This window comes from Hibiscus syriacus, unplaced genomic scaffold (genome assembly GCF_006381635.1).
Source record: "Hibiscus syriacus cultivar Baekdansim isolate YM2019G1 unplaced genomic scaffold, ASM638163v2 tig00000778_pilon, whole genome shotgun sequence".
In the NCBI taxonomy this organism is placed as follows: domain Eukaryota; kingdom Viridiplantae; phylum Streptophyta; class Magnoliopsida; order Malvales; family Malvaceae; genus Hibiscus; species Hibiscus syriacus.
The window spans coordinates 2950747-2977894 of record NW_024061825.1 but is presented as its reverse complement, the minus strand read 5'-3'; the positions used below and the strand labels follow the sequence as shown (position 1 = coordinate 2977894).

The 27148-nt window shown below is 35.4% G+C and overlaps 1 protein-coding gene, 1 long non-coding RNA gene and 1 pseudogene across 3 annotated transcripts; 1 reads left to right on the top strand and 2 right to left on the bottom strand.

Annotated features, from left to right (window-relative positions):
• Window positions 1–197: 197 nt before the first annotated feature.
• On the top strand, window positions 198–1542 carry LOC120115399. 2 transcript variants are annotated; one of them, XR_005515476.1, is made up of 4 exons: window positions 198–499; window positions 731–808; window positions 892–1326; window positions 1376–1542. It is a non-coding gene; the product is annotated as an uncharacterized LOC120115399 (long non-coding RNA). The 2 variants fall into 2 exon arrangements; XR_005515477.1 differs by having other exon boundaries at window positions 892–1308; window positions 1376–1390.
• A 1220-nt stretch (window positions 1543–2762) lies between these two features.
• Window positions 2763–5920, bottom strand: LOC120219240 (annotated as a pseudogene).
• A 2502-nt stretch (window positions 5921–8422) lies between these two features.
• LOC120115367 (serine/threonine-protein kinase PBL27-like) lies at window positions 8423–26686 on the bottom strand. The gene is made up of 5 exons (XM_039136096.1): window positions 26301–26686; window positions 11574–11779; window positions 11238–11427; window positions 9356–9747; window positions 8423–9191 (listed from the first exon to the last, which is right to left on the bottom strand). Exons 1-5 carry the CDS (start codon window positions 26440–26442, stop codon window positions 8574–8576), a joined length of 1548 nt encoding a protein of 515 aa, XP_038992027.1. The 5' UTR covers window positions 26443–26686; the 3' UTR covers window positions 8423–8573.
• Between the last annotated feature and the right edge of the window lie 462 nt (window positions 26687–27148).

Sequence of the window (27148 nt, the reverse complement as noted above, 5' to 3'; positions counted from 1 at the left end):
GTGCAAAGCGTAAGTGGATATTGTTGATTTCTCTTGCTTTTCCCACCATTTTAACGGTATGATTTTATGATGAATATGTCTAATTTGAAATGTGTCTTTATTTACTTATTACATATCAGTTCTATAATCGCAGCAAGTGCCTCATTATTTCAGCTTGGTGCATCTTTTCCTTTTCTTGTAGGGAATTCCACTTGTACAGATACATTTCTTTTGCTCTACAGTCTCCAAGCCTGGGGATGATAGATCTAGATATATGTTGTATTTATGGTATTTTGTTAGGCTTTTTGCCGGGCTTCTTATAAAGTAGGGTAGCTATTCTTATTCTAGCTTTTGCTATTCTATCCGAATGTCTTTGTTTTCTAGTGGATGGTGCCATTCTTTTTTAAATTGCTTTTTTGCAATTTCTGTAGGATAGCTGGTGACTGCCTTCCCATTCTGGATGATCCAAAAACGGCTTCTGGCATGAAAAAGATTCTAAATTCTCATGACGTATATACATGTAAGGCCACGTTGAATTAGTTGTCATTCTATCTCCTGACTTTTCCGAGCCATCTAATGCAGAAAGGCTCTGGTTCACAATAAGAGTTTACAATTTTGTGTATGAGAGTTTCGGGACAGCTCTCAATCAAAATTCCGGAGCACAGATATATACCTCATAAAAAGGCTATCTGGTTACCAAATTATTGCTTTTTGCTTCTCATGCATTAATATTTAACATGCACATTTGCAGCTAAGGACTTTCCAATAGGAACGGTTTCAGAAAGCGAAATCCCTACGGAAGCCCTTGAAAACTGTCAACTGACAAAAAGTAAGTCTTTCTGCTTTCACTTGTCCATAATAGTTTCTGAATCTTGTACTTAACAATGAATTTTCCTTCTGCCACTAAATCAGATCTGCCCGGGCCTCTTAGTACCAAAATGTATTATTCTCAAAGGAATATTCGCCTTCGGTTATCGCTTAGTCATCAGTGCTTTAGTACTCCAACCAAAGAACTTTGCAGTGACAAGGCCAATTGACAAGTGTCACAGCAAAGCACGATGACGTTACGGGATTCATCTCAGGGGGTCAGTCCTCTTGAACAGTTGGATAATCTGCTTACTGAGAAGCAAGAGTGTTCTCAGCAGATATCCAATCAAAATCTTGCTCAAATTTCAGAATTATGCTCAAGTAAATCCAAGAGGTACTTGCTGTCCAATGACTTCTTAAATCCACAGCCCCTTGATAATATTCCAAGGCCTCAGGCTGATTCTGTTGGATTGACCCGAAGGAAATATGTTCCTGAGCATGGTGCTTTTTCAGGCAACTCAGGTAGTCTATAACAAAGTTGTGATGTTTTTCCTTATATTTTTTTCTTTATTTACAAATCTTCTATTAGGTTGATTATTTGCAGCCTCCAAATGGAAGTGTTCATGTTGTATAGACAGTTCAGGGTTCGATTTTTGCTTGGCGAAGGTGTATTTTAACCGTACATGAGATTTAGGATCCATTTTTGAAAGCCTAGAAAAGCATCTCTTCAGTTGTTCATTATAGTCTTGTGAATTAAACTTTTGAAACTGGCCTCTGTTTATATTTGCTTAGAAATAAAGTAAATACCTTGCAATTACCATTGCTTGCCATCCGCTTGAGCTCAGAAGTGGTTTAGGTAAGGAATATAAGATTTGGCTATTAGCTTTCAAGATAAGTTGTTGACTCGTATTGCAGATAATGAAGAACAGTAGGACCGTGACAAGGTGATCCATGCTCTGGTTCAATGAGAAAATGATGCACCAAGGTAGAACCTGGAAAGTTGCTACCAGCAGATGCCATTGACAATGGTGTTGTTTGACAACAACAGACTTGGACAGCCTCTTGTCTTTGGCCCAAAGGTTTGGTTAGTGTCCCCCTCACATGTACTTGTTTAGTGGAAATTTCCACTTCACTAACAAGATTTTTTAAATAAAAAGAAGAAGAAGAAAGTTCATGGTTTGTTGATCATGTGGCTGGATGCAATTGGTTGTGATCAATATCAGCATCCAACACATACTTGGATATAGGCATGGGGATATGATTTTCTAGTCGTGAAATGCCACGGGATAAAGACGTTTGGTTTCTCTAGGATCATGCCATTGTTTTTCAATTACAGCGACAATTGAGAGGTGGGTCTCACAGGAATCAGTTTTCAAATGTGTCCATAATATACACAAATATATTAATATTTATTGGCTAATGACGTGAAAGGTCCCTAAGCTTTAGGGAAAATATATTAATATAATTATTTTTCTTTCAAGAAAAAATAAATGATAAGCCACATTACTCGTGTTAGTTTAGAGATAATATATAATTGCGCGAATTAACACGCGCAATGGAGTGCCCAACAAACAGACAAGCAGGTGAAGACCAAATTATATTATGCAATCCTCTACTTGCATGGGGTGTACAAAGGCTTGAAGATGTCAGCCCTATGGCCTTGTGTATGATCAACAGCAACCGGGATTAACGTTCTTGTTGGACACTAAACTTGCCTCTCGACATATTTGGGATTGGAAATGTTGGTTTTGTAAGCAGAATGATGAAACCATTCATCATATATTTCTACAATGCGCCTTCTTAAAGGCTGAGTAAACAAATTATAGCTGGCATTGCTATTCATGTATGTATGATGAATCTTCATGTACACTTTGTTATTTACACCACCAACTCCATCAATACCCATGCCCTCCTTCGGATAACGATGGCCAAACTCACACAATCATCACATGGCTACAACAGAATAATGAAAGAAATGGTTATATGGGGGAGGAAACCTACGAGGAAGAAAGCACAAACTGTTACATTAATGCACTATATGTAACCTCCCTTTCACTTGACTGACTATTCATTTTCGGAACAAGTGTAGCCGGATCTCTCGACAAAACGATATTTCCTTTGTGATCCGTTTTTGCATACTCCGAAACATGATGATCCATCACGATTGTGCAGGATCTCCATTGTATGAACGTTAAGTCAACACCATAATAGTTCAAATGGTCCGTGATGCTGCTCCCGGACACTGACCTGCAATACAATGTGAAAGGAGGAGTTCATGACAGATTTCTAAAGTAATAATTCTATGTTAATCATGACTCAATCTCGATTCTCATTTGGAAACCATAATCTATCCTTGCCATTATTTCTCTTTTTTTTTTTTTTTGCCAAGATGTAGGAAAGGAACACGTGCATAAAACATGCCTTCATCTTACATATTCATAAAACTGGAAGTATACTATGCATTTAATCACCCAATTATCACTTTGGTTCCGTTTTGGTCACCCAACTATTTTCTTGAATCATACCTAACATTACGTTTTGATTCTGTTTTGGTCACCTACTGTTAAAAAATATTATATGGTAACACGATAGCATCACTGTTAATTGCTTAAAGGTGAGTGAGCAAACAAAACTTACATAACTTTATGTATGATTTTGAAAATAAAATTACTGGTGAATAAAATGGAACCAAAGGGTAAATTACAAATTTGGTAACTAAACTTTACTCTCTCCTTTTCCACTCACTGTATTTTAAATCTTTTTAATTTCCTCACTGAACTTAATACATTGGGTTTTTTTTGGCCACTAGGTTGTTTCCTCACCAATGGCGTTATGACATGGTTTTTTTGTTAACAGAGGAGTGACAAAAAAAATCAATGCATAAAGTTTAGTGATTAGATTAAAAATAATTAAAAGTATAGTAATTGAAATAGGAGAGAGTGTAAAGTTTAGTGATTAAAATTGTAATTTACCCATTAAAAAGTAGAATAAAAAAGACTATGTCATAACGCCATCAGTGAGGAAACAGTTGAGTGGTAAAAAAACTCAATGTATTAAATTCAATGAGGAAAATGAGAAAAATTTAAAGTACAATAAGTGAAATAGGAAATAGAATAAAATTTAGTTATCAAATTTGTACTTTACCCGATTAATAAATATGAGAGCAAAAAGGTGCTTCAGTACAAACTACAGATAAATTTCCTTCACAAGTCTAAATCTACATACATAAAAGAGGCTTGCCTACTGCAGTGTAGATCTTCGCCGGAACCATTGCAGACCTTCTCATATTGATAAACCACACTTCCCAGTCCAATATTATACAGCCAAACCTACAAATAAGAGATGCAGAGCAACAAATTTATCCATGCCGTTCTTTGCGTACTCGGGCGGTATTACATGCATCAAGCATCAGTCCTCTATTCACCACACTTGTGTCCGACACATTTCGGATACGGGTATGAGGGTATGAGCCTCTAAAAAGGTGGACAGCTTAGAAAAAATTGAGCAGACCCGTGTCGGACACATATCCAAATCCAACAATCACCCCTTAAGGAATTTAATTTCAAACAAAAGAGCATAATCATATGATTATTTTACGCATCTTAAACTGTTTAGAATTAAAAAAAAAACAGACCTTGTAAATTGTAATATATTTACACTCATGTAGTTCCAAAACCGTAAGTTCCATGAAACCCTAACGTACACTATGACCTACAAGAAGGAAACTGGTAAAACTTAATCTGATGTAAATTTTAAATAGTGAACAAACAAGTAAATAAAGAATCTCTTCCAAGAACGATTAAGTCATGCAATCCTGGCATTCACCTTTAGTGTTAGTTGGACTCCAGATAACAGAAGGATGTAAATTAGCAACTTCCTAGTTTCCTGAACATTTGATTTTTTTTTTCTCATTCGGCATTACATAACATTAAAATTTTCAATATTCAAATACTGATAACAACCGAATTAGCAGAATCCCGACCCTAATTTTCCACTAATATTTCCAATTTTAGTTGTTCGGTCAAAGCCAATACAAAAAACCATAGAGTACTTGTTTTTGGTTTTAACAAACAGTGTAACTCACTTCTGTAGGAAAGTGATGGTACGTCTTTTGAAGGAAATAAGAACAGTATGGTGGCAGATGAGGTACAATGTCATGTTCATTCGTGACTCTGATTGTGTTCGGCACAAGTTTGCCATAATAAGAAGCAAAGGCAGCATTCCCAATCCGAGGTTGTCCAAATGTTATAACTTGAACATTCTTGGCTTCATGATTAACCTGGAAATGCAAGATTATTTTCTCGACTCGGACAGAGCAACCGGAAAAGCTTCCAGAATTTAACCAAGGAAAATTGATTCAAAAGATTTGGAGAAACCATGTTGTATAATTCAAACATGCAGCAATCAAGAAGTATTCATGTTGATCATAATTTAACCAAGGAAAATTAACTCAAAAGATAAGTATGACAAAATAACATATTTCTAGCTGAATTGAAAAGGCTCAACCGTCAAGATTACCGTTAAGTTGAGGGCACAAAAGGAAGCTATAGCCCCTCCCATTGAATGGCCACTGATCATGATGTCGAGGTCTCCGTAAAACTCTTTTTTTTTAACAGCATATAGAATTCCAGAGTGTATGGTTGTATTGTGATAAGCAGTATAAAATCCGTGGTGCACCTGAAACAGCCAGAAAAGACTGCAGATTAACAATAACCACTCTAGCATATATTCACAAACTGGGATAAGTTTGTTATGCATACCATAGCATTAGGCATACCAGGGTAATTCAAATCAAGTTGTTACCAGAATAAGTCTTTAGCCCAATTCTGTATGCTGCACACAGACAGATGAATCAATCAAAACCGAAGGAACAAAAGACCTTATTAATTTGTAAGAAAAAAAATATCTTAGTTTTTAGAAACTTCAAATCTTCTTTATGATGCCACTGAACAACTCATTTTGAGAACAATGCTGAACTGAAATTATAGAGGCAAATAAAATAGTACCTGTTATCCTGTGTTCCTCTAAAGGCAATATCAATGGCATTAATATCCTTTGCCAACAAATCCCTATCAATTGATAGTCATTTTCATGTCAGTTACAAAAGACGTATTATGTGTAACACATACTTCATCCAGATACTAATCTATGTTACTAGAAGGTGTCGGATACAAGTATATATGTTCCAGTCCGGACACAGGAACTTTAGGAAAAACGGAGTCAGAGCAACATAATGAACAATGAGAAATGCACCTGTAAACAGTTCTGAACATCAACGACAAGCTCAACAACTTCAAATCCCTGTTTCAATAAAAAGGAGCATTAGGGTGACTGATTCGAATGGAAACTTACTGAAATAATGAATATTAAATAAAAATATATAAAATCAAGCACCTTAGTCAAACCATCACATCTTTCACACGTCCAGGTAAAAAGTTCTGTTAAATCTGACGCATAAACCTATGGGGAGAAAATTTGCTTGAGTAACCAAGTCAAAGATAAGAAAAGAAAATGAGTGAAGCGCACAGCAACTCTATGTAATATATTAAGCAACAACATTCAACTGATTGATTTGTCTATTATAGAACAAACAAGATGGGAGCATTTACACTGAGTTTAGGACTTCTATGTCATTCTATTGAGTTCTAGAACAAACGAGATAGGATCGTTTACACTGATTTTAGGACTTCTATCTCATTTTATTGGAATCCGTAAAAACGGGATGGAATCATTTACATCGATCTTAGGACTTCAATCTCATTTTATCAGAATTCCAGAACAAATGAGATGGGATCATTCACACCAATTTCAGGACTTCAATCTCATTTTATCAGATTCCAGAAAAAACGAGATGGAACCATTTACAACGAACTTAGAACTTCTATCTCATTTTATTGGAACTCTAGCATAATAAAATGGGATTATTTAAATCGACCTTATGACTTCTATCAAGGAATTCTAGAACAAATGAGACAGGTCATCTACATCAATCATGGACGTCTATCTCATTTTGTTGGCTATATGGCACACGCGTGTACACACAGAAGAATACATAAACAAATGGCAGCAACAACCAGAGCACGAAACCAAAATTTCTCGGATAATTACTTTCAATTTGAAGCTCAAGTTCATCAAAAAGTAAAAAGGTAACAATAACAACTTTACCGCCGATGCATATTCTACTAAAATAGTGGCAAGTTTATCATCGAGCTTCACCTGCAATTCTACAGAAAACAAAAACAAATCCTCATCGAACAATTTTCTTTTCAAATTCTCATAAGCTACAAAAACGAATAAAAAAATACAATTACTAGCCGGTTTTAACATTTAATTGCAGAAATTTGGGATACTTCACTGTTGTTACAATGGGAAGAGCTACTATTTAAAATAAAATTTCAGAAATAAGAAGAAATGAATCTAATCAGCACCTCTACCACAAGAAGATGCAATTAAAGACGTCAAAATCATAAAAAAAAAATCAACGTCTTTTGCGCCATGATCTGTAAACAAGGAGATATCGTTAGGAATTATAGCTCACCAAAAAGGAAATGGAAAATCAAAGAAGCGGACCTGGTAAGAAGGAGGGTCGTGGAGCTCCGATTAAGATAGAAGCCTGGGTTCTCCGGCGAGGAACCGTATGGCTCCGGTTAGCTAGAACGATGGCGTTTGGATGGGATCAAAGGATATGTATACAGTTTGTGAATTTCTAAATGAAAGCGGAAATTACTTTGAAACAAAAAGACAAGGGGGGAATTAGTGTTCAAATATACATTCTTTCCCATTTTCTGTTTTTTCAGTTACCCATTGGCCTATTAAATGCGTCACTTAACTATCTTTTCATTCTTATATTGATCATTGATTTTTAAATTTTTTCAATTTACTCACTTCATTTTTAAATTGTTCATATTTTGGTCACTCTATCTTTAAATAAATAACGGTGTTGTAACCAACACTAAAATAACCCTCTGTTCTCTTCAATTCAGAAACTCTCCCCCTGATTTCTCGTTTACTTTGCCAACTAAGGGACATCATCTTTTTTTTTTTGTTAAGTGGATAGATACAATCCTAAAATAAATATCGAGATTTGAACCCACACAAGATAAAATAACATAAATATTCTTAATCATTCGGTCAATTAATGGATATCAAGGACATCATCTTTGAACCCTCATTTGCCCCAACCAACCACCTCTGGTCATTATCCCTAGACCAAATCACCTTCCCAACTCCACCATTGCAGCAACCCATATTCCAAGTGAAGTTGGGCATTTCCTTTCATTTTCTTATGATTATGCTGTTGCTGACATTAAAAATAGTGATGGTCTGATGGGTTTTGTAATTAGTTGTTTCATGGTTATGTAATAGTTTTTTTCTCCAACAATATGCAAACAGAAACCCTATTCTACTCATGCTTTCTTTGTTGTTGTCAATGTGTTAGATTCAATGCCTAATAACAGAGAATATCACAAATTTGGTAATTTTTCAACAATATGACCTTATTGCAGTCAGCAATCCATTTCCAGCAAAGTTATATGTATATGTATATATATATAATAAAAGATAAGGGTTTATATAAGGGGAAAACTCTGAAATTTCATAAACAATATTCTTGAACAACAATGACAGCATTTATGATGCAAAAAAAATGTGACCCTCTTCCCACCATTTACTCTAATAATATCAATCTCTGGGAAAAAATAATATAAGTGAAGATTATTTAACATTTACCTATGAAAATGCCCCCACAAATATGCCAAACCTCTCTTACAAATGATACTATGCAAGTATCACTCGTTCGTACCGTCAAAGCTACCTATGGCATTGCCTCGTTTTTTCTCCCTCAAATTCTTACCCCATACTTTAGCCTCCGCAACAGCACGTTCTCGATCAAGATCGCGATTACGTGGAGTTTCTCCTGTTCTTGTACTATTCAGAGGGCTGCCTCGATGAGACTCATCTCGTTCTGAACCATCGAACCCCCACTTCCTCCCAGATCCACCACTAGTTTCATTTCTACAAAGCTCGGCCCCAGTGCTCAACTTCCTAGCATGGTTCCTTGTCCTGTAATCGGGTGAATTTCTATGGGTGGAAGGGGAACCATGTCCGCGCCCATCCGGGCTGTCCAATCCATCTGTCATACTTCTTCGGTCATCCTTGAGCCTCGGAGTTGATGGACTAACTCCATTGCTTTGATTTCCGGGCGCATTAGGAGCATAGGTTTGTGAGGCTAAATATGTAAGTGCTGTAACGACATCACCTATTAGAGGCATCGTAGCAGCTTGTTCTTGCAAACACATTGCCGCCACAGCAAGAGCTTGGTATAATCCTCGCATTGGATAACGACCTTGCAGTAGTGGATCAGCCATTTTCGGGAACTTCCTACGATCTTTGAAAAGTGGCCGTGCCTACAAAACCCATATTTGCAAGTTTGAAAAAAAGATACACCAAACTCGATTAAGTCAGAGTATTAATAAATAAAATGTAACAATCATTCCACATAAGCATAAATTTTTTTAGAAATCGCATACGTTTTTGAATCATGGCTGGGTAAAAGGAAAAAGATACTCGCCCATGCAACAAGATTATGTTCTCCATGAGAACGTGTTTCATCAATGGCCTTGCGCCCCGTGATAAGCTCGAGCAATACCACTCCAAAACTATAGACATCAGATTTTAGAGTGAGCTGGCCGGTCATTGCATATTCGGGAGCACAATAACCATAAGTGCCCATCACGCATGTGGACACATGAGTTTTGTCACCGACAGGACCCAGTTTTGCAAGGCCGAAATCAGATAATTTAGGGTGATAGCCCTCACCAAGAAGGATGTTGGATGATTTTAAGTCCCTGTAAATAACGGGAGGATTAGCTTTATCATGCAAGTATTCCAATCCCTTGGCTACACCGGCAGCGATCTTCATTCTGGTATTGCAATCCATAGGTTCCTTGTCCAGTGGAAGATCTGAGAAACAAATGTAAAACACAGTAATCAATGTGATCATCTGGAGTGCAATTCTCTTACTATAACCAGCAACTGCATACTGAAACAAGGGCGGAATAAGCCAACGAAGTGAATACAGCTAATGTCAGGAACAAACCTTAAAAACAAGAGTATTATTGAAATGCAATTTAAAAGTTATGCATGTCATTAGCTGTCAAGTAGAAAACTGAAGCCAACAGAATAGTTTCAAGCACGAGATGATTCCCCATTGATTGACAACTATTACGAGAAAGGACTCTGATGTCATGCTATTTAGAGACATTTTTATTCATGAGTTTTCTCACAATAATCACCTATGTTAATTGAACTTGGCTGAGAGTACCAGATACGGGTATGGTATACCACGGATATGTCAAATTTGTTCAACAAAAAATCGTTCTCCCTATATCATGAGTCCAGAAAACCTTTAACTCTTAATTACACGTTTAAATCACCTATCCAAAAGGAAGTACGGTTACACCCCAGTCAACTCAATGTTGTTTCATCGATAAACAACTCGGTAATTAAGGCTAAAAACCTTCTATCACAATTCGCTCAACAAAAATATTGTAGTTCCTAAAAACTGGTAAAAGCAAACTGCAATGCATATTCACATATAAACTTTTTTTTTGATAGGAATAGGAGGTCTCGTTAAAAACCTCCCTCAGCGTTGCCTCTTAAAAGGAGACAACTAGCTTAAGGAGGAAAAGAGTACCTCAATTTATTAATAACCCAGAAATACATAAGATACACTTTACACTGTAAACCTTCTAATAAAACAGAACATAACATCAATAAAGCTATAAGCGTTCAACCTATCCCCTCCTTAGCTAACTTGTCCGCCTCCCAATTGCAGCTCCTAGGGATCCATCTAACCATAATGTCCTTAGCAGAAACTAAGGCACCAATGTCCCCAACCAGGGACCTGAAAAAAGAAGGGGCAGAAACAGGCCTCAAAATCCATTCCACTGCCGTTGAACAATCACTCTCTAACACTAGTCTTCCTTTCGCCGCCCATTGAGAAGATAGAAATAAATCAATTCCCTCTTTAATTACTTTCAACTCAGCAAATATAGGAGGACCTGGTCCCACAGCAGTAGAAAAGGAGATAAGATTAGAGCCATTCGAGTCTTACAAAATTCCTCCTATTCCTCCATGTAAACCATCAGACCTTACCGCCCCATCCACATTGAACTTAAAAAAATCAGGTGGAGGAGGATACCAGCACGTATCCTTCTTCATCTTAGGAGGAAAAAGTACAATACTGTCAGCAAGCCTTGGATTAAACTTTAAAGTTAATCATAACTATGTGATTCAGTTTTCAAGCTGACGTTGCAGTCAAACCGAAATATAGATGCAAGACATGTTACACCAACCCTTCGTTTTTCTTGAAGTACTCATGTCAAATATTCACATCAAGTCTTAGTAACATAAATTGCAAGTACAATGAACACAAAGACAGGCTAACTTACCATGTAAATGATCCTCCAATGACCCTAAAGGCATAAGTTCATATACAAGGAGGCGTTGGTCCCCATCAGCACAATAACCGATCAAGTTGACAAGGTTGGGGTGGTGTAAGAGGCTGAGCATGAGAACTTCAACAAGAAATTCTCGATTTCCCTGAAGACCACTTCGATCAAGCTGTTTGATAGCAACTACCTGCAAACAGAAAGATATTACCCAAGAGAATGATTAAACTACATAATTCAGTTCTTCACATCCATAATTGAAATAATATGAAAAAAATCATATTAGATCACGTTTATAACAGACTTTGACATCTATTTCAAGCATCCGTTACAAACCTGCCCTATACTCTCCAAGCAGCCCTTGTAAACACGTCCAAAACCACCTTCTCCTATCAAGCATTCTGGCCTAAAGTTATTCGTGGCAGCAGTAAGCTCTCTGAAAGTAAATGTTTGTGCTGCAATTTTTGCCGTTGGTCCATCATTAGGTAGTGCAGGTTCCTTCTTAGGATCAGAGGCAGGGCTACTATGAGATTTTGATTTGACTGTTCAAAGAAGTGAATCAGATACATCGGACAAAATTATAGAATGAAGATAGAGAACAATTGAATTACAATTAAAATACCAAGACAAAAGTTAATGGTCCCTATGAGCTAGGTTACTCAGATTCGGGTATAAGCGTCAGATAAGGGTAATGTACAATTTTTTAAAGCCTTTTCATGTATTCGGAGAATGCTTGGAGGGTCATATGATATATAAAAATGTTGGAAAAATATATCAGACATGAATGCTTCAAGAGAAGAGCTAAAGCAAAATGGCCTGTGAACACAACTGCTCGTTGCAAATTTACTTGCAACATCGATAATACTAAGCCACCACTTAGAAACAGGAAAGACCACTCCATAACTACAGGATTCTACACCAAAATACACTTCTTCAATAGAATACTTAAAATTGTCTCTCTTGTGCAAAAATTAACCTATGTTACTTGGAATCAGGTGTGAGTGTTAGTCTATTCAGTAGAGGTATGTGTTCGAGACAAATATGGTCAGATTTTCTAAGTTTTTCCATGTATGTGAAGGTTACCTGGAGGTCAAATGTCTTTGACACAAATGCCTAACATGGATACTTCAAGAAAAATACATTCAATGTGTATATATATTTGTATACATATATTGTTTACCATTAAATTTATGATTTGACATTGCCTTTTACATTCGAAATGGAAGAATAAAACATCTCAAGCAACGCTTTTGACCTTTAATTCAAATACATTCTATATCATTTCTATGAACATTCCAAATTCTCAATTGAAATACATTCTATACCAAATAATTACGTATTAAAAGTGTCATAACCATTTTTTTTGTAAAACAATTAAATATTATTTTTAAAACGATTACGACTTTAATTTAGAAAATTGGTGATTATGAATTAATTAAAATTAAATTGAAAATGAGTCGCCATCGACCTTTGGGTTAGGTAGGTCGAATACCTAAAAACGTCTTTTAAAAACAATTTTAAGAAAAATAGTTTTATAAGACAAAAATTTGAACTACGTTACCAAAGATTCATTTAAAACAGGTTCGGGAGTCGGTTACGTGTGGGGAAGGATAAACACCCCTACATCGCCCAAAATTGGTACTGTGTCGCTTACACATCGTTGTAAATGGTGGAATTTATGATTCGAATATAAAGTTAAAATGTGATCTATTTATTGAAATTTAATTAATTTACTTCGAATAAATTATTTACAGAAAATTCTTTAACTCGAAAAGAAATATCAAAATTAGTAATCCTCCATCGGAAAAACTAACTCGACTATTTCTTGTCAATAAAAAAAATATTCTCTTATTGATAAATATGCGAATCGAATATAAATAAAATTAACATTTGCATTCGAATAAAAGGAAATAAAGAGTAAATTAAAAACACACACATAGCATCATTAAAATAAATTAATTAGTAAAAGAAAATGGATTTATTTTAAGTTCGTATTTGTTCGAATGTCGTATTGGATTGTACCGCTTCGATCAAGTAGTACTTTCCACGCCCGTTCTACAAATTCGCGTTCTTGAAAAATTAGTCATATGTAATCACATTGAATAAAATGGAATAAACATTAATAATATATTTTCATACATGAATATACAAAGGGAAAAATTAAATTAAATTAATAAGTATAAAAATGTATATGATGCAACATGCGTATGAAATAAAATAAAATAAATTAATATATTTGAAACATGATATATGTACATAGATATTATAGCATAGGTTAAAATATATACATGAAAATATGACATACAAATAACATAAAATAAATAAACTTTATAGACAAGTAACTAAAATGCATAAATCGAAATATACAAGCAGAATTAAAAAAAAATAAAAAATAAAAAACGTGATCAATCAGTGGCTAAAATGAAAAAGAATAAAATCAGTAGTTAAATTCATAATAAGCAACATAGTATACATAGTGACCAAATTGAAACACAATAAAACAGAATGTCAATATCAGAATAAACAAATAACATGAACCTCCTGGTGACTATAATGAACAACATGGTAAAGATAGGTATCTAAATCGTGATTAACCATAAATCTAGTGACCAAAATGAAAGTACCATAAATTAGTGGTCAAATTAGAATAAAAATAAAAATAAAATCAATATGCCAACAACTAGGGACTAAAAAGAAAGTTAACAAAACTTCCTTACGAAATCAAAAATCATCAAAGACATCAATAACCAAATAGGGACTAGGATGAGCTCATTCACAAATCGGGGCTCAAAACAAATTATTTACCCTACACACATTAGTGAACAAATAGTGATTAAAACGAAATGTGAGCAAATATTATATCAAAAATGAAACAAATAGAAACATAATATGATGACCAAAATGAATAATACACAAGATTAACAGCTAAAATCTAAATATTTAAACATACAAAATACTAATATAAATAGGACTAAAATATAAAAAGGAAAATATAAATGCCCAAAATAAAATATTATGAGATTTCATTAATGGCTACAACGAGATGTTACAAACCAGGAGGGACCTAAACTAAGATTTACCCCCCCAAACCTTGAAGAAACACGCGTAAGTTTACAAAGTCACAGGGATTAAAAGTGTAGTTATACCCTTTTGCGGACGCTCAGACTCCCTTGGTCAAACGACGCCGTTCTGCTTGAAGGCTATAAGACCCAATAAGGGTTCTGAAACCCTATTTCCCATTCACTTTCCTCTCTCAGCCGCTCTCATCTCTCCCTTTATACTCTCCCCTTTCCCTCTTGCTTCCTCACCACGAGGAGAACAGAGCACCAAGGGCTCCCTGGCCACCGTAGATCGGTGGCCACAGGGACTAAATAAACCCCCAAAGACCTCCGGTTCCTCACCCTCTGTTACCCATGGTTCAACCGAGCCTCATAAGGCTCGAAGAACACCGTAGCATCCTCTCAATCTAAACTCAACAGTTAGGGACTCCAATGAAGACCCTAGAAAGGTAAAAATCTCCTCCCTTCATCTATTTTTTTTTGTCTCGAATATATGTTTTTTTCTTCTTCTTTTTTTCTCTGGCCTCCCGAATCCTCTCTTGTTCTTCTCTCTGTTTTTTTACCAACCGAATGACCCCCCCTTTTTTCTGATATCTGCTTGATTTATGGTCGATTTTGCTTCGTTTGGTGAGATGATGATGTCTAGAATAGCCCATGTCCTTCTCTGATTTTGTAAGATATAAATCCCGAATATTTAGGGATTTATTGGTATTTTAATTTGGGGTTTGGTTTTTGGTTGATTTAGTCACTGATGGGGTTGCTGTTTGATTGATTTTTCACTGTAGATGACGATGGTGGCGCGGGAACGGCGGCTGGACCATCGGAGTGGGCCGGAAAAGTGACGGCGGCGCGGCTGGAAGTCCAACAGAAGCGGCGGCGGCGGCTGAATGATGATAGGTTTAGGGTTTAAAACCCTAATTACTTGGGCTCGTGTTTGGGCCTTGGTTGGGCCTTGTTGTATTGGGCTTTGGCCTGCAAAAAAAAAATATGTAATAATAAATAATAATAAAATAATAAGATGACGATAATAATAATAATAATAATAAAATAACGATAAAAAAACCCGGACAAAAACGGGTGTCTACAGCTGCCCCTCTTTGCACATTCTTGTGTTAACAAGAATAGGGCAAAGACGACAAGAAAACACGTTTTTGTCTGGTTCTCCTCTTTTTGGTTTGAAAAAAAATGGATAGTTCTGTTGGTGGGGACGACACTGCTCATACGCAATGAAGAGGTCTGGTCATCTAAGGGTGACACGGCTCATACGCAATGAAGAGGTCTGGTCGGGAAATGACACGACTCATACGCAATGAAGAGGTCTGGTCATCTAAGGGTGACACGGCTCATACGTGATGAAGAGATCTGGTCGGGGAATGACACGACTCATACATGATGAAGAGTTCTGGCTATCTAAAGGTGATAACACGGTTCCTACGTGATGAGGACGGCTGGTTATCTAGGGTGACACGACTCATACGTGATGAAGAGATCTGGTCTGGGGATGACACGGTTCCTACATGATGAGGACGGCTGGCCATCTAAAGGTGATAACACGGTTCCTACGTGATGAGGACGGCTGGTTATCTATGGTTGACACGGCTCCTACGTGATGAAGAGATCTGGTCGGGAAATGACACGACTCATACGCAATGAAGAGTTCTGGCCATCTAAAGGTGATAACACGGTTCCTACGTGACGAGGACGGCTGGTTATCTCTAGGATAATGGTTTCAAAGGAGACCAACTCAAAGATGTGTTTCAATAGAAACAAACTCAAAGATTGGATTTTGATAAAAATTGTCTTAAGGGAGACGAAATTCGTTTCAAGAGAAACGATCTCAAAGATATTTGCTTTATTTCAAGTGAAATAAACTCAAAGATAAGTTTTTCCAAAGCAACTGTCTCGAAAGAGACAAAATTCGTTTCAAAGGAAACAACCCAAAGACGGCGTTTAAAGGGAATTGTCTCAACCGAGACAAAATTTGTTTTTTAAGGGAAACGTTCTCAAAGATCGGTGTTTCATGAGAAATTGGCTCAAATGAGACAAAATTCATTTCAAGAGAAACGATCTCAAAGATGTTTATTTTGTTTCAAGGGAAACAGATTCAAAGATGGTAAATTTTGTTTCCAAAGAAATAAACTCAAAGATTTTTCTCAAAGACTGTCTCGAGAGACACAAAATTTTGTTTCCAAAGAAAGAGATTCAATGATTTTTTTTTTTTTTTTTTGAAAAGACATTGTCATAAGAGACAAAACTTTGTTTTTCAGAAAATTGTATCTTAGTGAGACAAAATTTTGTTTCCAAAGAAACAGACTCAGATTTTTCTTCAAAAGAAATTGTTTTAAGGGATAAAACCTTGTTTCCAGAGAAACAAACTCAAAGATGATCTTGTTTTAAGAGAAAATGTTTCAAGAGACAAAATTTTGTTTCCAAAGAAACAAACTCAAAGATTTTTGTTTCAAAAGAAACAATCTCAAAGATTTTTTCACACAATTGTCTCAAGAGAGACAAAACTTTGTTTCAAAGTAAATAGACTCGAAGATTTTTTTCAAACGAAACAACTCACAGATTTTTATTCCAAAGGAACAAACTCCAAGATTTTTATTCAAAAGGAACAAACTCAAAGATTTTTTTTTAAAGAGGAACAAACTCAAAGACTTTTTCAAGAGGAGCAAACTCAAAGATTTTTTCTCAAAAGAAATTGTCTTTAAGAGATAAAAAAAAATCGTTTTAAAAGATTCAAATATTGTCGATTTTGTTCATATGGAAATAATCTCAAAGTTGTTTTCAAAAGTGTTTATTTTGTTTCAAATGAAACAATTTCAGGACTTGTTTAAAGGGGAAACTGTCTCGTGCGAGACAAATCAACTTTGAAAATCTCAAGTGATATTAATTTTGCTTTAAGTACAACAACCTTGAAATTTGTATTATGAGAGAAAATGATGTCTCAAGCGAGACGAAATTTGCTTTAAGATATAGTCTCAAATGAGACAAAATTTGTTTTTAGAGAAATTGTCTCAAGCGAGACAAAGTTTGTTTTTGAGAAAACGATCTCAAGTGAGATCAACTTTGTTTAATGTGAGACAAATTCGAAATTTTGATCTCAAAGGAAAAGGTCTCAAGCGAGACGAAATTTGTTTTGAAAGAAACAAGAATCTAAGGTGAGATTAATTTTGTTTTTAGTGAATCAAATTCAAAATTTGTATCTCAAAGGAAAAATGTCTCAAGCGAGACGCAATTTGTTTTAAAATTCTCAAAATTTGTGGAAAAATGTCTCAAGCGAGACGAAATTTGTTTTGAAATAGATACGATCTCAAATGAGATCAACTTTGTTTAATGTGAAACAAATTCAAAATTTGGATCTCAAAGGAAAAAATGTCTCAAGAGACTGAATTTTACTTCAATAAAAAAAACCTCAAAGATGATAGATAGTCTTCTTGTTCCTGTAGGTTGAGGAAATGTCTTGATTGTTGACTTCAAGAAGTCAAATCATTGCTTCTTCAAGTTAGGGATTTCTGGTCATTTCTGAGCTTTGATTTCCTGAGAGATCAAAATGATGTATTTTTGAATGACTATCTTGGATGTTATGATGGATGTCAAGATGAAATTTATTTGATTTTTTTTGTCCAATTTGTCCCCACGTGAGGAGAAAAATGTCTTTAATATATATGATAAATGTTTGATGCAAATTTTATGTATTATGTATGTATGTGTATATATGTATGTATGTATGTATGTTTTCTCGATCTGGAAGGAGAATGGTTGCGAGAGTATTCTTCACTCTATCATTGATTCAGCTTGTTTGCATTTCCACTAGGGTGTACTCTTGCAAACTTAGACCTGAGATAATTTGTTTTCTTTGCCTCATCAAATTTTGCCCCAAAATAGCTTCTCTTGCCCAACTTCGACTCTGAGCTTCGGAGATATATTTGTTGAATTCTAAGATATTTCCGTCGGAGCGATTATCTTATTTGAAAATGTTTTTCTTCTTCTTGAATTTTCAAAATTTTGAAAAATATTGCCTCCTTCTAAGTTTCACAATTGAAGCCAATCATAAAACATGAATTCATTGGATATCAAAAGAATCAAATGCTCTTTTAATCCTTGATAGTTACAAATCTTTGGCAAATACCAAGATCGACAGGTGGGTTTAGAGGTTGGCTACCTAAATTCTAAGGTGTGTTTCATCCATTGGTCTTCGTGAAGGTAATGACATACCCCTCTTTCTTGATTTGGCACTTTAATCAGAGGCGAACAAATGACACAACTAGCATAGTCACTTGCTAAACTCTTTAGAACACTTTTGTTTCAGTTCTCTGAAATCTTCAATTTGTTCAAGCCTCGTAGACTTACCTAGTCAAGGTAGTGCAAAAATATCGGTCTAAAAACGAGAATTCTAAGTGCTCGTGTGAAGTCGACTATAACAGGCGTTCCTCAACTCCCTTAGTCCATATTCATCGAAACTCCTTATTTATTAAATTTGATTTAATTTGCCATTGTTTGGCTAGCTGAATTCAACTTTATTGTACATATATTTTATAATTGCCTTTATCAGGCTAGCTGAAGGATTCATGTCGTCACAAAGTCTTCGACTTGACAACCACAGTGGAGCATACACCGGATTGCCAAATACCTGATCAATGTCATGGTTTGAATGTACTCTATTCATAAAGCCAGGGCTTTCGAGTTTCCTCTATTACCAATTGCTTTAGTGGAATAGCTCAGCTTTATTGTATACATATATATGTTTTTGTTTGTTTGTTTACGTATTCCATTTCTTAAGCTCGCTGAGGAGAACCTGTTATAGTCTCGGTGTTTGTTGAAGGTCAGAAAATCTCGTCGTTAGAGTTCAATTCCCAAGCAACTGACCTAAACTAGATTCATCTACTTGACCATTCCATCTGAGAAGATTATGATCATCATTGAACGTCATAAACAGAAATAATAACTAATTAGTTTTGCAATCTCATGTGCTAGTTGCCCCATTTTATCCGCTCCTAACACATACCTGAATGCCAAACCCTTTGATTGACTCTCTATGTGAACAGAAACTAGCTCGGTCCCTGCAAGAAAATGGTATGTATTCTGGTGTACCTCTGGATTAGGATCAAGGGGTCACTGTTTTGCAGGGTTCAATCTTGTCATTTGTCAAAGATTTACAACCTCAATTATTAAAATGCTTTTAATTAAAATGATATTCAAAGAATTCAAGATTAATATTTGCTCATTGTCATTTTTTTTAAAGGAAGTATTTTATTTACAATGTTCGAACGTCAAGTGACTTACAAAAATTTAAACATAAGAAGAACGAAAGAAAAACAAATTCAAACAAGATGTCATGCATGAGAATGCAACAAAATCTCCTGATGGATGCCCCGACCGACTTCCGATCAGAATGCCCCATTACACATTGAACGTTAATGTCCCTGAATCGATCAGATCTTGGACCTTGCACTTTAATGCCCTACAATTCTCAGTGGTATGCCCTGAGATCCCAATGTGATAGCTGCATATGGCATTAATATCATGGCCTTCAGGATATGGGTCAGTTCCTGGTTTGGATTGAACTGGAATCACCAGGTTGTTCTCAATTAGAGCTGGGAGCAATTCCTCATATGTCATCGGAATTGGATTGATGCATGTCTTTTTACGAAAAACATTATGAGACACGGTCCCCAGATTGGTTAAATCCACTAGACTGACCTCAGCTCTTTCCTCAATGTCAGTATGGCTAGTACCACATATCTGGCCATTATTAATAGCTCTTTCAATCATTTCTCCACACATGACAATGTCAGAGAAACTCTTAGTGGCAACCCCTATCATGTAGTCGATATAAGGAGACTGTAATGTATCTATGAATATAGTGATGAACTCTCTTTCAGTCATTGGTGGATGCACTTGAGATGCAATATCCCTCCATCGTTGTGCGTACTGTCGAAAACTCTCATAATTCTTCATCCCCATATTCTGAAGCATTGTTCGATCGGGGGCCATATCAATCATGTGCTTGTATTGGCCCAGAAAAGCACTAACCAAATCCCTCCAGGAGCAGACTTGAGAACGACTCAGTTGGTGGTACCACCTTGAAGCAGGTCCAATCAAACTGTCTTGAAAACAGTGGATCAACATCTGATCATTGTTAGTGTATCCAGTCATTCTTCGAATAAACATCGTGAGGTGGGCATTGGGGCAACTGGTTCCCCTGTACTTTTCAAACTCGGGCATCTTGAATTTGGGCGGGAGCACCAAGTCGGGAACTAGTACTAGTTCTGTTGCATCCATCCCGTTGCGAAAGGTTTGTCCTCTCATTCCCTGAAATGTCTCTCTGCACCACTGTTTCAGATTCTCTGGGATCTCGTTCTTGGCTCTTCTCGTCGCTTGGTGACTAGAAATCCTGTTGGGCGAGATAATTGGTTGCGAACTAGCCTGTGCTTTCACACATTTAACTGTTTCACGGGTTAATGAAATCTTTTCTTTGCCTTTTTCTTGGTTGAGCTCAGCCATCTTTGCTACCATTTGGTCAACTAGGTCTTTTTGGTTTTGTAAGATACGATCCACGGTGGTCTTTTGCATCTGCTCCATTTTAACCTCCCACTCAACTTGCATCTTTTGCAAACTCTCGTTCAGCTCTTTCTTTAATTCCTCAAATTTTGCATCCATTCTCAGTACTGTGTGAATGCAATTGCACAGTTAGAAGTGCTTCCTCAAAGTTTCCAGCAAGGTATGATTAATGCATGTAAACATGCTTAAATGAATGTTATGCAAAATGCAACGATGCAAATGCAAATGCAGAAATGTGGATCCCAACAATGAATATTTTAGAACAATTTTCACCAGAAATAAAAGTTTTCACATTACAAGACAGTCCACTTTACAGACTTGACTTCTCTTAGATGTTGAATCTGAAAGGGGTCGCTGCTTCATCTGGGATCTTCATCCTTGAAAATGATGCCCCTCAAGCGTTTTGTAACCTAACTCTATTAATACCCCAGTGGTGCGGAAGTCAGTGTGTCGCTCCTTGATAAATAGCGATGAAATGATTGTAGATAAAAATCGACTGCTGGATCACTCATCGGATCAGTGGCTCATCATTTTAGTCTCGAACGTTGCACGATCGTCTTGAGCAAGTCTCCTTCTTGTACTCTGTGCATTTCTTTTTAGCCTTCGGTGCATGTCTGTGTACGCGACTGCTTGGTTGAAAACTTTTATCTCTTCTTGTGAAAATTTTCTCTCGAATATCCCCTTGCTGATCAACATTTTCGCATTATGTTATGATGATGCAATGTAAAGAAGAATGAAAAAAACAAAAACAACAGAAAATAAATAAGTTAGTGCACACAAAGAAAATAGAAGAAATTAGTTAGTACAGGTAAGACAATCGATATAGATAAAAGTGTTATTAAAAGATGAATATAACACCTACCCATCATGATATCTACCAGAACATGCTTTAAATAGATAATAGTCCTACCCGTACATGTTATCTACCCAAAATGAATAATTTCAAAAAATGGTCCTAACCACATGGTATCTAGTTCGCATGCTTTTATTCAAAAAGAAAACAAATTCTACGAAATTAAAACAAAAGATAAGGGTTTAGAAATATTCCTCCTTTGTGTACACCTAGTTTGGGTACCTACTGACGGACAAAGGTTCGGTATGACTATACCTAGGGTGATAGTTCGACGGTTCACTATATGCTTGGTTTCGGCTCTAACGGAAAAGAGAACTCGAATTGTCCTTGATGTCGGTGCCCCCTTGGGCTGCCAAACCCTCGATCCTCACCCATTACAGGTTTCAAACGGGACGAGTTCAATTCGAGGGGATTCATTGTCTTATACCCGTACGAGGAATAAATCCCTACGAAAGTATAAGGTATGTATCCCATGGGTTATTTGCTAAAACTCATACGAAGAATAAATTCTTACGAGAGTAAAGCATTCACCCCAACTAATTTGGATCGAAGCTCGTGTCTAGAGCTTATGTTATGCTAATGCGAGTGATGTGTGTGAGGAGGAACATACCTACCTTCGACCCAAAAGGAAAACAAAACAAGGAAAAATGATAAAATCCTGACAAAGCTGAAAGCCAAAAATAAAATGTTAGTACGACAAAAAACGAAGCAATTAAAAATTTCAATAAACGGATCATAAATTAACTAAAAACTAGAAACCATAATTTCCACCAAGATGACAATACGTAAACGACATACAGCCTGACTCTCTAAAAAAAGGTCCCCAGCGGAGTCGCCAAGCTGTCATAACCATTTTTTTTGTAAAACAATTAAATATTATTTTTAAAACGATTACGACTTTAATTTAGAAAATTGGTGATTATGAATTAATTAAAATTAAATTGAAAATGAGTCGCCATCGACCTTTGGGTTAGGTAGGTCGAATACCTAAAAACGTCTTTTAAAAACAATTTTAAGAAAAATAGTTTTATAAGACAAAAATTTGAACTACGTTACCAAAGATTCATTTAAAACAGGTTCGGGAGTCGGTTACGTGTGGGGAAGGATAAACACCCCTACATCGCCCAAAATTGGTACTGTGTCGCTTACACATCGTTGTAAATGGTGGAATTTATGATTCGAATATAAAGTTAAAATGTGATCTATTTATTGAAATTTAATTAATTTACTTCGAATAAATTATTTACAGAAAATTCTTTAACTCGAAAAGAAATATCAAAATTAGTAATCCTCCATCGGAAAAACTAACTCGACTATTTCTTGTCAATAAAAAAATATTCTCTTATTGATAAATATGCGAATCGAATATAAATAAAATTAACATTTGCATTCGAATAAAAGGAAATAAAGAGTAAATTAAAAACACACACATAGCATCATTAAAATAAATTAATTAGTAAAAGAAAATGGATTTATTTTAAGTTCGTATTTGTTCGAATGTCGTATTGGATTGTACCGCTTCGATCAAGTAGTACTTTCCACGCCCGTTCTACAAATTCGCGTTCTTGAAAAATTAGTCATATGTAATCACATTGAATAAAATGGAATAAACATTAATAATATATTTTCATACATGAATATACAAAGGGAAAAATTAAATTAAATTAATAAGTATAAAAATGTATATGATGCAACATGCGTATGAAATAAAATAAAATAAATTAATATATTTGAAACATGATATATGTACATAGATATTATAGCATAGGTTAAAATATATACATGAAAATATGACATACAAATAACATAAAATAAATAAACTTTATAGACAAGTAACTAAAACGCATAAATCGAAATATACAAGCAGAATTAAAAAAAATAAAAAACGTGATCAATCAGTGGCTAAAATGAAAAAGAATAAAATCAGTAGTTAAATTCATAATAAGCAACATAGTATACATAGTGACCAAATTGAAACACAATAAAACAGAATGTCAATATCAGAATAAACAAATAACATGAACCTCCTGGTGACTATAATGAACAACATGGTAAAGATAGGTATCTAAATCGTGATTAACCATAAATCTAGTGACCAAAATGAAAGTACCATAAATTAGTGGTCAAATTAGAATAAAAATAAAAATAAAATCAATATGCCAACAACTAGGGACTAAAAAGAAAGTTAACAAAACTTCCTTACGAAATCAAAAATCATCAAAGACATCAATAACCAAATAGGGACTAGGATGAGCTCATTCACAAATCGGGGCTCAAAACAAATTATTTACCCTACACACATTAGTGAACAAATAGTGATTAAAACGAAATGTGAGCAAATATTATATCAAAAATGAAACAAATAGAAACATAATATGATGACCAAAATGAATAATACACAAGATTAACAGCTAAAATCTAAATATTTAAACATACAAAATACTAATATAAATAGGACTAAAATATAAAAAGGAAAATATAAATGCCCAAAATAAAATATTATGAGATTTCATTAATGGCTACAACGAGATGTTACAAACCAGGAGGGACCTAAACTAAGATTTACCCCCCCAAACCTTGAAGAAACACGCGTAAGTTTACAAAGTCACAGGGATTAAAAGTGTAGTTATACCCTTTTGCGGACGCTCAGACTCCCTTGGTCAAACGACGCCGTTCTGCTTGAAGGCTATAAGACCCAATAAGGGTTCTGAAACCCTATTTCCCATTCACTTTCCTCTCTCAGCCGCTCTCATCTCTCCCTTTATACTCTCCCCTTTCCCTCTTGCTTCCTCACCACGAGGAGAACAGAGCACCAAGGGCTCCCTGGCCACCGTAGATCGGTGGCCACAGGGACTAAATAAACCCCCAAAGACCTCCGGTTCCTCACCCTCTGTTACCCATGGTTCAACCGAGCCTCATAAGGCTCGAAGAACACCGCAACATCCTCTCAATCTAAACTCAACAGTTAGGGACTCCAATGAAGACCCTAGAAAGGTAAAAATCTCCTCCCTTCATCTATTTTTTTTTTGTCTCGAATATATGTTTTTTTCTTCTTTTTTTTTTCTCTGGCCTCCCGAATCCTCTCTTGTTCTTCTCTCTGTTTTTTTACCAACCGAATGACCCCCCCTTTTTTCTGATATCTGCTTGATTTATGGTCGATTTTGCTTCGTTTGGTGAGATGATGATGTCTAGAATAGCCCATGTCCTTCTCTGATTTTGTAAGATATAAATCCCGAATATTTAGGGATTTATTGGTATTTTAATTTGGGGTTTGGTTTTTGGTTGATTTAGTCACTGATGGGGTTGCTGTTTGATTGATTTTTCACTGTAGATGACGATGGTGGCGCGGGAACGGCGGCTGGACCATCGGAGTGGGCCGGAAAAGTGACGGCGGCGCGGCTGGAAGTCCAACAGAAGCGGCGGCGGCGGCTGAATGATGATAGGTTTAGGGTTTAAAACCCTAATTACTTGGGCTCGTGTTTGGGCCTTGGTTGGGCCTTGTTGTATTGGGCTTTGGCCTGCAAAAAAAAAATATGTAATAATAAATAATAATAAAATAATAAGATGACGATAATAATAATAATAATAATAAAATAACGATAAAAAAACCCGGACAAAAACGGGTGTCTACAAAAAGGCTATGGTGTTTGCATATATTCAAACATAGGGGGTGAGAATATGACCTTCCAGGGATTCTTCAAATACATGGGAAAACCATGAAAAAAAAAATTAAACATGACTGTGCTAGACACTTCCATTTACAAAGCTATAGCCATATCTGAGTAGCAATTACGGATAACAAGCTATGTTGCTTTGACTCCTCATTTTGCTTGAAATACTTGTTTCGGACACATATTCCCACACAGGTGAGAGAATATGATCTTTTAAGGATCCTCCAAATACATAAAAAAACTACGGAAAAAATTAAACATACCCATGTTGGATGCATATATTTCCGAGACTTACACCAGAGTTTAGGTAACATACAAAACAAGTTTTTACTAGGAAATGGGAAAATCCACATTCCTAAAACAGTAAAACCAAGAGTAGATCTCCTAAAAAAACCCACTACCTAACAATTTATCAAAGAACAACAACAAAACACCTCAAACAACTATGATGAATGTATCACCAATTCTTTATTTTCCTTTAAGTACTCGCCTGCAGTCGTATCAAGACACATGGATAGAGGGATATGACCTTTAAGAATCCTCCAATACATGGAAAAACTTTGAAAAATCTGTCAATACTAGTACCGAACTTATAATCATATCGAACACCCAAACTAGAATGGCATAGACCACAGATGTACCAAATTAAAATTGTCCGAGTCCTGCACTCGTATCAGACACATACATATGAGTATATGTCGCCTAGGATCCTCTAAATAAATAATAAACCTTAGAGAATCTGGCCATACAACGACAGTGGTACCTAGTTCGAGTGCAAATTGTATCAGATCAAACTTGCAACATATTCTAACGATTGAAAAAATAAAAACAGAATTCAACATGGTCCAGATGATAAAATACCAACAGTTTGAAACAATTAAAAAAATGAAATTTAGGCTAAGAAATGAAAAAAAACCTGAATTAACTCTATTAACATGTTGAAACTGTCCAAGTGAGCCATCTTTAGAAGAATCTTTCTTTTGCAGCTCTTTCACAGTGATTCCACCATTGTTGGCAGCCTTGTTTGATGATCCAAAACAAGGAAAACACCCACCCATGAATGAAAACCCTAATTTTTACACAATTATTCAAGGATTACTCCAAACCATCTTCCCTTTCACACTTTACACCAAAAAAGGAACTCAAAATTTCCCTTAAAAAGTCCTATATTTTAGCAGCACTTTTATCGCCTTAAAATCTTCTTTCCTTTAGCTTCTCTCGATTATCTAAAATTCTCATTTACGACAAAGATTTGAACCCAAAGTGGCAGACCAACAAATAGAAGAAAAAAAGATTATGTTGTGCAAGACGAAGAGAAAACAAAGTAAGAAGAAAAGAAAAAAATTTATAATTTAATGAATAAAAGAAAGCAGAGGCCAAAAATTAATTTACTTTAGTGGTAGGTAAATTTATTTTTCCAATAATTACTCCATTTAAGATTAGTTATGTAAGTTCCTTAATTTTCCAAAAATTTTTTGAGTTTAAGAAAAAAAATGTTTACTCATTTTTTTCGTTTCATTGACAGTAATTTATAATAAATACTTACAAAAATTTAATATTTGTATAGCAGACAATAAACCGAGTCAAATATTATTAATTAATAAAAATATTATTATCATTTGTAAATATAACGTATACTTATAAATTAACTTTACACATATGTACGTTCCATTTTTTAGAAAAAAATAACTTTTTAGATACTTAAAATAGAGTTATACAAATATTTTAATTACGATGAAATAATAGAGACGATGTATTAAGTTT

Excerpts from the sequence above, each read along its gene's own strand:
- LOC120115367 (XM_039136096.1), bottom strand. The coding sequence starts at position 26,442 with ATGGGTGGGTGTTTTCCTTGTTTTGGATCATCAAACAAGGCTGCCAAC. Across the intron at positions 11,780-26,300 it reads TGTTAATAGAGTTAATTCAG|TCAAATCAAAATCTCATAGT; the intron begins GTTTTTTTTCAT and ends TTCTTTGAACAG. Across the intron at positions 9,748-11,237 it reads ATTGGAGGATCATTTACATG|ATCTTCCACTGGACAAGGAA; the intron begins GTAAGTTAGCCT and ends TTTGTTTCTCAG.